At 39.6% G+C, this 11,123-nt stretch overlaps 2 protein-coding genes across 3 annotated transcripts in view; one reads left to right on the plus strand and one right to left on the minus strand.

Annotated features, from left to right (window-relative positions):
• acss3 (acyl-CoA synthetase short chain family member 3) overlaps positions 1 to 11,123 on the minus strand; it is a 62,904-nt gene that overhangs the window by 31,410 nt on the left and 20,371 nt on the right. Inside the window, exons 2-4 of the mRNA XM_008400413.2 lie at positions 3,083 to 3,514; positions 1,566 to 1,710; positions 1,105 to 1,293 (exon numbers count right to left, since the gene is read on the minus strand). Of these exons, the coding sequence (XP_008398635.1) occupies positions 1,105 to 1,293; positions 1,566 to 1,710; positions 3,083 to 3,514 (766 nt within the window). The remainder of the gene's footprint in view (positions 1 to 1,104; positions 1,294 to 1,565; positions 1,711 to 3,082; positions 3,515 to 11,123) is intronic.
• lin7a (lin-7 homolog A (C. elegans)) overlaps positions 8,155 to 11,123 on the plus strand; it is a 36,034-nt gene continuing 33,065 nt past the window's right edge. Inside the window, exon 1 of one of the 2 annotated variants that reach the window (XM_008400411.2) lies at positions 8,155 to 8,363. In XM_008400411.2, the coding sequence (XP_008398633.1) occupies positions 8,327 to 8,363 (37 nt within the window). In that variant the 5' untranslated portion in view covers positions 8,155 to 8,326. The remainder of the gene's footprint in view (positions 8,364 to 11,123) is intronic. The other variant, XM_008400412.2, reaches the window with a different exon arrangement.

The following is an 11,123-nucleotide window of genomic DNA, read 5'->3' on the forward strand; positions in this document are numbered from 1 at the left end:
AATTATGACTTTGAAAGTCGAAATTATGACTTTAAATCTCATAATTATGACTTTGAAAGTCGAAATTATGACTTCCTGTTTAGCTTTTTTTTTTTTTTCATGGCGGAAATGGGCTTCCATACAAAACCAACTTTTAAGCCTAATCCATAAATGTTCATTACACTGGAGCTTTCAGAAGGCCAGTTTAATGATAGCTTAAAGTTAGCTCACTGTTAGCATGTTTTATTCATCCCAACACAAGTTTTGATGTTTGCTTTGGGATTCGTCATGTTGAAACTCAAAACGAATAGGACTTTTAATGTATCTCTCTATTTTCATCAACCCATCCACTTATCTTAATCCACAATTATAACTCTGCAAATCATACTTCTTGTCACAAATAGCTTAAACTTAGTCTTGTCCAACATTAAAACTTTTCTCCAGAAGACACTTGAAGTTGCTGACTTTGCAGCAGAGGTAACTACTGACTTCTCCCTAAAAGATTCAAACACATTCATTCATGGGCCATTTTGGGACAGATGGTTTACACATTTGGAAGCACAACAGGGGTTCCAAAATGATAATGAACCATGAACCTCACCAAAAACAACAAACTGGTTTTGAATAGTTACATCAGATCATTAAGATACAAGTATGGCCTTTTTTAAAAGCTGCAATCTCAACCGTATTGAGAGACAGTATGCTTAGAAATCCAGTCTGTGCCAGCAATCCAATAAATTTAAGACGAGGGAAAGTGATTGGACCCGAGGTTTGTTGATAGAGAAAATCCCATGTTTTTTTTATTCAGTAATGTGGTTGGGGATGTTAAACCAAACATTAGTATCGGTTAAGAGTGAATCATGGTGGCACTGAAATGATGGCTAGATGTGTGTAAAGTAAACAAGATGTGGGTTTCCTTGGGTAATGATTAATCATACTGAAATAAAAATAGCAAAGGTGAGTCAAGTACATTTATCTTTTAATTAACAGAACACACAGACACAGATATGGATACACATCACCCTATTAGACAAAAACGTTATGTATATCAGCAGCTTCCTGAGAACAAAAGTACAGATGTAGTAAAAAAAAAAACACGCAGGGTGAAAAGCAGAGAATCCTTACTTTGGCATGATCAATGCGGACAGACAGCTCCTTGGAAGCAAAGCCACCAAAGATTAGGCTGTGTGGAGCACCAATCCGTGCACAGGCCAGCATGGTGAACATGGCCTGGGGCACCATGGGCATGTAGATGACGACGAGGTCTCCTTTCTGAACTCCATTTTTCACAAGGACTCCTGCTAGTCTGGACACCTGGTTCCGAGGAAGTGATGCAGAAAACTGAATATAAACTCAACATTACATAAAGCAGTGGTGTTAAAACACTGGATTTTTTTTGTTCTATGACAAAGTTTATTTTTAAAAACACAATGATGGCTTTAATGAACTCTCATAGCCATCTTTTACCTTCACAAAACCAAACACATTTTGCTTGCAAACCTTAAAATCCAACCTTATGAATATGTTTCATCTTATAGGAGGCTAATTCTGCTGTTCAGTTCTTTGTTTTGTTTGCCAACACACACCTGGTCCTGCAGTTCTCTGAAGGTGATGATCTTCTTCGTTCCAGTCACTGGACTGTCGTAAATGATAGCTGGCTGCTCTCCGCGGCCACTCTCAACATGACGATCCACAGCGTTGAAGCACATGTTTAACTTCCCTCCTACAAACCTGGCAGAAAGGCAGAAATACATCCATCACATTCACATCTAAGCAAATACCTTTAATTTGTTGGTTCTTTTAGAATACAGAAGATATTTGTAGATTTGGTTTAGCATGACTACAAAAAATTTAGTCAAGATTAGAGTTGCTATCTATTATGTGAAATAGATTTGATCTTAGCTGCACTTTAGCATCTTTTAATTGTATTCAGAGATGTGCAAACATGTGCACTTTTGATTATGCTTAAAAGGAAGTGTAGAGAACAAACTCATTTGACAAAGGTCTCTTTTTGCAGATTACAGAGACCTGATTCAATCAGACCTGACCTGATTGAAGACCAATGTCTCTGTAATCTGCAAAGAGACCTGAGACATTGGTCTGATTGAAGACCAACGTCTTCAATCAGGCAGACCATTATGCTGCTTTGAATACAGTTAAATTGCAAGAAGGGAGAATAATTTGTTTGTGAATGTCACTGAGATCCAGCGTTCAGCATATTTTTCTTCTAGAAAAATATGGTGTGACGACTTTAAAATAAAATAAACTCAGTTTGTTCATCTGTTTTCTTGAAGGTTTTTGCTGTCTTCTTTTATTGCACAGATTGCTCTGTGCATTGTAGACGGCCATGATTACATTAAAGGGAATTTCTCTGATTTTTAACTGACAATTTTGCTGTTGCAATCAACTTTTTGCCTTGTAATACAGCAAAGAGAAATTTGAGGGCTATGAAAAAGCAAAATTGAATTTAAATGTGATGCTAAATATATAATTTTGTTAAAAAATATATATTAGATACCATAAAACACTAAAGTAGACCCCACAAAACATCAAACCGCATTTTTTTGTTCATTTGCATGTCAAAACTAATGGGTGCTTTTAACATATTCATTGTTAAATTTGTTTAAACCCTTTTATTATAATTACAGTACAATTAATGACTTTTGAATATAAAAAAAAAATCTACTATGCAACAGGTAGATTTTTTTTGGCTTTTCAGATATACCATAAAAAAAACTGGTTGCCTCTGTGCAGCAGGACAGCTGATATTCTAGTTGTGTGACTTTTATTTGATAAATAAGTGTTTCCTCTGACATCAATATTTTGTTTAATTAATTAATTTTTGTTCTTTTATTTTCTGAATAGCACTTGCATAACACTTGAATGACGCATTCACATTATGGCATATTTGGCGCTCCATAAAGTTTTTTTTTTGTTTTTTTTTTTTGAGTAATTTGAGTTTTGGATGCCGTTTATCATCTTTCACCTTTATTGAGGAAACATGATGGGGTTGTTTAATTTCTTTCTTTTAGTCAGTTTGATATGTAAAGTAGTTTTATGTGTAGCAAAAAAATTTAAAAAAAACCATTTGCTGAAAACCTACCAGTTTGGAAACACCGGGTCCTCTACGTGCAGAGTTTTGCTCCACGGCTCAAACCAGCTTATATTCTGAGCCATTTCACCCCAGAAAGTTTCCGGGTGGTCCCTCGCCGAAGCGAAAGCTCGGCTGTATACGCAGTCAGATGCATAGTTCCTGCAGCGCTGTGTTCCGACAGCATGCTCTCTTGCAGCTGCATGCAGTCCTGTCGCGCTGACGCCTCCTTCTAGCTGCTGTTTTGCTGCGCAGTGAGACCAGAGTTTCCTCTCGAGGATCCGCTTGCTGCGAGCCGGAGCGCAGGGCTTCAGGCGCGCCAAGTGCTTTATTTGGGAATGCATAGGTTCCGCTGACTTAAACGGTACTTTGACACGATGTCCTGGTTGCAGGTAACAAACCCAGCTGCACGATTCAACGCGGAAGGAGTTCACCTGGGGCCCCCTGAAGGCAGAGAAGACTTTATTACAAATCCTACTACAATGCCCTCAAGGAATGCGAACTATGAACTGGATGTAGTTGACGCAGGAGGAGCTTTGCGCTACAACAAGGGGGAGAAAAAAGATTACATAACCAAAGCTGCAATGTAGCCTGTAATGCTCTTCAAAAACTAGATTCTCAGCCATTTCTTAGGTTAATTTGCCAAAAATAATTAGCATAACATTTCTCCAAGAGAAAATATTACAAATGTGGCCTACTCAAATCACTTAACTTTCTCCTTTTGTTACTCTAGATCAGTGGTTCTTAACCTGGGTTCGGTCGAACCCCAGGGGTTCGGCGGAGCCTCTGCCGTGGAGGTAAAGACACACTTGTGTAAAGTCGTGATGACGCGSCGCTTTGCCATCACTTGCTGCAGAGGATCACGTTACATTGCTTAGCCAATCAGAGGATCACGTTACATTGCTTWGCCAATCAGAGCTGCGRAGGAGCACTGATTGAAGGAGCTCAACTCTCAGCATGGATTTGAACTTGTGTCTTTATTWACTTCAGCAAAACTCACCGTTTTTACCAAATTCTGTAGCTTTCGGTGTACTTCTAAATCTGCTCCTTAGTCGCATCTTTTCGGGGTTGGTACTGCCTCTAGTGGTGTGAGGGTGGTAACACAACTAATATAATTACATTACTAAAACAGAATACCGCAAAGTATTTATAAATTTTTCATTCTCTTAAGAATGTAGAGCTAAACAAGACCTTAAAGTGGTTCCAGTTTCTCTCGATGGTCAACCTGTTGAAACTGGCAAATTTTAAATACCTTGGGTCGTTCCTGGACAGTCAGCTCAGCTTTGCTGAAAACACTGACTATATTTTGAAGAACTGTTCTCAGAGACTCTACCTTTTAAGAAGACTTAGTGGTCTTGCAGTGACCCAACTAGACTCTTTGGGGGGGAAAAAAATCATATTTAATTATCACTACAGAAGGGTTCAGTGACTGCGCATATGAAACTGGTGGGATTGGTACCTCAAAAAAGGTTAAGGACCACTGATCTAGAACCAGAAACGCCATTATACTTTCCAGAACTCTTTTTTTTTGTTGTTGTTGTTGATTTTGATCAACAGTTATCTGATGCTGAAATATGCATATAAAGCAGACTTGAGGTTTTAGACCAAGGTAGCACTGTAATTTAAAGGTTTCAGAGTAAGGGGGGATGAATAAAGAATATTAATTCTCAGTCACTTGTGCAGCTCTAATGTCTGAACTAATATCTCATGTGCAGCAGCAGTTTCTCACTGATCTCTGGTGTTTTTGTGTGCAGTTCTTCCATTGCAGACTGCATCCAAGCTAAGCTTCTGGTAAAAATACCCATAATCTAGTTGACCCTCCCTGGACACGACCTCTGCACTGAATCCCACTGGAATTGAGTAACTCAACCATCTGATATTTCACATCATCTGTTTCTATTTATATGTGTTAGGCAATGTTTCCATCAGACGCATGGTTCTCTCTGTGGGGAAGTGGCTGCCTTGTCTTCATTAAACTTAATGCTTTGATGGAAATTTAAACTGCGACAGGAAATAACCTCAAAACAAATATTTTCCTCTTTAATTTGCATCCCACTTGCACACTTAAATTGTGAAATTTCAATCTTTTTTTTTTATTTATTAAAAAAGCAATTTATTTCAATTGTTCCCCTACATCAGTGTTCCTTCAAACAGTTTCTGTTTGCACAAATAACCGGCAGGAACGTCGCATTCTGACACAAAGCACTAACTACAGTTACAGCATCTTTACCAGGCTTATCAGGAACAAAACTGAGGTTTTCATAGCTGTATTTTTTGCCCACCTTTCTGATTTCATCATTTGAGTTTAAATTCTAAAAGGCTGAGAAAAGACGAACTGTCTAAAGCCAGCTTCTGATTATCTCCATTTCTATATTTCTTCACTGCCAAGTGTCTGAATATGGATTTATAACAAAATTAGCTTTGAGATAAAGATTGCTTTTTTAAAATTGAAACACAATAATTCCCAGTTGTCGTTGTTTTAGGGAAGAACAGCAGCATCAACTTCCTATGGTTCAAATTTTAAAGAAGTAAAAGTATGCACACCCCTTGAGCGTTCTGCCATGTTACAAGCACAAACTTACATGTTTTTCCTCAGATTAGAATGTGACATACAAAATCAAAATGCATAATATGTGAAAAGACTTTGATATGTGTGTGTTTGTTTTACAAATGAAGCATATTTTCATGTACTCTAATCCACTGAAATATATTTCTGTTCCACCAAATGGGATCAGGTAGTCAGTAAGTCGTACAAGTAAAATAATCTCAGGTAAATCGAGTTTCTGTGACGATCTCAGAGGATTATTAAGAACCTAGGAGAAAAAACAGCATCATGAAGACGAAGAAACAGAAGAAACGTCAAGGGAAGTTTCTTGCAGAGTTAGTTTACAAATAGCAAGCAGCTAAATTCACTTTCATTGAAAAATTAATCCCCAAAACACCATCACAGCATTTAGAATTTAGCAGATCCTGAGAGGAATCCAGCATCACAAACCAAACTTAACACGCGCTAATGACAGACTTTAATCTGTGACGACAATCCTGATTTGGCCCGTCTGCGTGACCTCGTGTGTCCTTTAGGATGAGGGGACGCCTTTGAGAAATCAGCTCTCTTGCAGTGGGAAGGCATTAAGCATGTGTAATATAATCCTAGCTCTTAAAAAAAAAAAAAAAGCAGAACTGTATTACAGCCCACATGGATGTGAGCCTGTAATCTCGCTGTGGCCTCCTTCTGCATGCTCCCTAAGCCCTCACCCTCTATCCACTAAATGCTTCACCTCAGCAAACAGCTGGGTGGGATGGCTGGAATTCACCAGCACATCCTGACTGTGTAATTATGAGTGTGAAGGTTTAGGAAAAAAAACAAAAGTAAAAAAAAACAAACTTCTAATCATGTAATAACCTTCCAAAAATAGCATCACTGTTTTATTTCTCTGAAGAACAGTTAGAGCTACTGAGGTGTAAGTTCACAGTCCTCCAGTTTCTGTCGTACAAAACAAAATAAATCACATCAGTGTGAGTATGAACATATTCACTCTAAACAGCTTCTTTGCTTCAGGCGTTTCTTCACGTTCAGCCTGATTTTGTGAAGTCACGATTTGTGATACATCTGCCACGAATTTCCAACATTGTCTTTTATTTTAAAGATCTGTTTTGTTTCTTTTTTTTAAGCATGACTCCCATTGGCTCCAACCACAACGCGAGGACAGCAGGCACCATTTAGCGGCTGATGTACAGTATCCGAGGAGAGTCAGTGCTTCGCGTAAACATCAAGATTAATCCTTAAACCCTTCAACTTCGGTTCACTGCCGTCATTTAGTCGTTATCAGGCCGCACGCAGCGCATGTAGGCAAATGAGGAGATAAGAGGAAGCATGGCTCAGCGCTTCACAATATACCTTAATGGCAGCCGTGATCACAGCGGCGCGGTGGCTGAATGGATCACTTGGATCGCAGTTGTTCAGACGTGCGAAAACAAAATTATGCATGCAAACATAAAACATCCAATGTGCAAACCTGCAGAATGTGATAAATTAGTGAGCTACAGACATTTTGTTTCTAACTCAGCTTTTATGTAAGCTATGCCCACATCTATGTTTATAAAATTACTTTGTTCAGGTTGTTGTGAAAAACCTCCATAGAAGGAATAGTTGCTGTAAGTTTGTTATTAATGTGACCTTCCTCATGTGTTTATGGCTGAATGAGGGCAGATCTCCTCTGTCATCATGCTGAGATCCCACTCTGAAGAGTGAAAATGGTTACAGAAGAACATCTTGACTTTGTAAGAGTGAATTTGCACATTTAATGATAGTTGAGGGCTCTTCCTGTAACTGCTTAGAAAAAAAAATCCACATACTGAACATACTCTGCCCTCAAACCCATGGAAATGTTTCACATTTTGCCACAAATGTGAACCTCAGTATATTTAAATTAGATTTTATATGTGACTAGAACACGAAAGGAAAAAGTTTCAAAGTTTACAATAGTTTTTTTGTAAAACAAATATATAAAGAGGCAACTATGGTGTGCATTTGCGATTAGCCCCATTTACGCTGATATTCTGAAGTGATATATATTTTTAGTATTATTTGTTGCGAGTATAAATACATATTCAGTAGGACAAAAACATTAAAGATAGGCAAGAGAGGCAAGTCTTGATGTTTGCAGTCGATCTTTCTCCAATGGCTTCATCTTTAGCTGTAAAAAGCTGGTGAAGGCATTCCCCCAAGGACATGCAAAACCGGCTTTTGTAAAGTACAAAAGCATGCCACACTTTTCAGATTTTTGTAAATACAATTTCTTCCTTCACAATAATATTCTATACTCTCACTTGACATACACAAATCCATTTAAGTACAAGGTTGCACGGAGTGTGAATACTTTTGCAATGCACTGTAGAAAGTCAGCTGATTTGTTGTGAACCCGCTTCAGAAAGTAATGCGATGTTTTTTGTTTCGTTTTGCTAAAAAAAATCCCACCCGTTTTAATGTTATTTATCATTCTAGTTATACATAAGGTGGTCGTTTCTGCTGTAGCCCGCACAATAAGGTTTGGAAAAAATTAGCATGCACAACTGCGCAAGTTTTTGACGAAACCAGCAGTGATTTCCCTGCAAACAGGAGCAACAAAGTGATGAGAGGATGGGAGCAGATCAAATCCTCCTGTAACCACTCCCAGCCTCCCTCTCTGTGGCTCCTCGCTCTGTCTGTGATGCTGCAGCTCCTCTAGTCTCTTCAGTCTCCAGTAAACAGCAGTCATGGCGACAGTGGTCCAGCCGCTCACACTGGAAAGAGGTAAGGCGCTCGGCGCTTCGCGGTTTGGACTCCCTGTTTTCTTTTTTTATTTTTGGAGGGTTTTTTTTTTTCTTTTTAGGCTCCCGTCCAAAACTTCAAGGAAATGCCTTTCGGGGTTGGATGAAACGCGTTTATGTCCGATTCGGATTTCCTAGCGTGGTCTAAACGGCTTGTTGTTTGTTTCAAGGCGAAATGAGCTGAACGTAAACGCCGTCGGTTCGGTTCGGCTCGTGTTGGCAGCTTTTCTCCCATCGTTCGTGACGTTTGTGGACACAAACGTCTGACTAATGAACTGTACGCGTACAGTGCTCCGTTTTCATCGTCATGTTATGTAACCTATTTGGTAATATGTTGTCCCGTCATGGATGGCTTTATGATCCGTACACAGGAAGGCTGGGCTGTTTGAAGTCTACTTTGTGGAGTTTGTGTTGGAGCTGTGCAGGTGCACCTACACACACACACACACACACACACACACACACACACACACACACACACACACACACACACACACACACACACACACTGTTTTGGCAGACAATGTAAAGGTGGTTCTCTGATTGGGCGCACATTGCGCAGGCAAACAGTAATTATTTAGTCTGGCCAAGCCTGGTTTCATTTCATCTATGCCTCATTCATGCGTGCAGAAGTATTGATGCCCCTTAAACTTTCTTTCAGCATCTCACTGGAACTTTAAGAGGAAGCGTATATCCATTAATCCCGTTTTATAGCACTACCTGTTCCTGCAGTTACAACTGGACGCCCCTTTCAGGTGAAGCTGTCCTGCTTTCCACGTCCAGAGACTCAATTCTTTGCTCATTCTTCTTCACCAAATAGCTCAATAATATTACAAGGAGAAAGTCTGTCAAAATAAATGTCTGAGTCTTGCCAGAGAATTTCAATCACACTTAATTCTGGAATTTTTCTCCTTCAGGCACATTAATACGTTTTGAGCTAAACCAGCAGTGTCCAAATGTCGGCCCTCAGAATAGTTTTGTTCGGCCCAGGTCCAGGATTCAATAAATTTGCCAACTTTGCAGCCAGAGTAGGTGGTTTACGTGAAGGCACACTTCTTAGGGTATCAGCTGGAGTACTCGGAGAGAACCCACATTCAAACTTTATGCAGAAAGCCCACAGGCAAGGACTGGAACCCAGAACCCCTTTTTTCTACAAAGCAACAGAGCTGTAGGTGCAGCCAGAAAGGAAACCAGCCAGAGTGACACTTTTATGTTTCGGGTCCATCATTTTTGAAAAACGTGAATTTTTGTGGCCTGTGAGCATTTTCAACTTAATTTAGCAAACTGTTTGGAAACAACTGATGTGACACATTCCCTTGTAGCTCTGGTCTGGTGGAGGTGGAACCTCTTCTTCATATCTGCTGAGTTTCCTGCAGGGCTTGTGGAAAACTTCTCCAAAACTTTATCTGTGCTTCTTCATGATGCAGTTTGATCTGTAATGTTTTGTGTGCAACGATATAAAATGAAAAAAAAAAAAACATGTATGTTAAGAGTTATGACTACATCTGCAAGCCAGTGTGTTTGCATCCAAAATGAAAGCATCACTTGTTTGGTTCATGGACATAGTTGCAATTGTTTTGTAAGGTTAATAAAGCACAAAAAATGGAAGATCTTTTGAAATCTTGTTAAAAATGCATACTTGTGGTAAATAAAGAGGAAGACGAATAATTTCCAAAGGTGCCAGTTAGGATATCACTGTGTTTTGACTTTACCTCAGCATCAAGAAGTTACGATGCTCGACATAATCAGTTATTGGTGACTGATAGAATAAACCACAAGCAGATTCTGCTTTAAAATGATCTGTATGCAGCTTTACCCTCTACAGACTGTAAAGCTTTACTCATGCACAGTCTGCTGGGTGCAGAAGTAGGCACTAATGCATGCTGAGTTAATGAAATGAGCCCGAGATTGCACGAGGCAAACGCACACACAACACAAGCTGAGCCTCTGAATTTGTCAGACTTACAGGAGGAGGCTTTCGATTCCTGACAAACTGTCATTTTAAGTCAAAAAGAATGTCTTTAAGCTTCAAATATCTACATTCAGTTAATCTGATCCGAGTCATTTGTTGAGGCAGTGATTCACTTGTGACATCAGTGTGTTTGCCGTGAGAGTGGGAGGAGGGGGAAGGAATTCACATGCCGTGGTATGAATTGGACCAGTCAGCTGCTGGCAGCTGCGTAACACCAGGAGCAGTAGTAATGATAGTTCTCCATAGGAGCCGTCAGAAAGACGCTCCATTATAGGCTTCCTTTTGCCTATGTGCAGCAAATTTGGAGAAAACACTATAATTGCTAATGAAAAGGTCCTCGGCGCTCGTGTCGAGTGCAGGCTTTAGCTGTTGAGTTGCTGAGTTTGACAAATGCTCATTGGGAGGAAATGAACAAGATATTTTCATTTCCAGAGCGCCCACTTGGCTTGTTGGGTCACTGCAGGATGAAAAAGAGCTCGAATTCATTCTCCTTCCTGTTGTTGTGAGAGGAAATGACTGTGATTAGCACGCACCACGGAGAACAATGGAGAAGAGCCTCCGACAGTCTCAGAAAAGCAGGCATTTAATTATTAAAATGGGATGCCCCATGAATTGCAACCCTTCCGTAAAGGAAACGGAGGAGAGGGCCAGTGGTGGAGAAAGTACTCAAAAAATGTACTTAAGTAAAAGTACAAATACACAGTCAAAAATGTACTCAAGTAAAAGTCAAAGTACCACATTAACATTTTACTTAAGTAAAAGTAAAAAAGT

This window comes from Poecilia reticulata, linkage group LG23 (assembly GCF_000633615.1).
Source record: "Poecilia reticulata strain Guanapo linkage group LG23, Guppy_female_1.0+MT, whole genome shotgun sequence".
Lineage (NCBI taxonomy): Eukaryota > Metazoa > Chordata > Actinopteri > Cyprinodontiformes > Poeciliidae > Poecilia > Poecilia reticulata.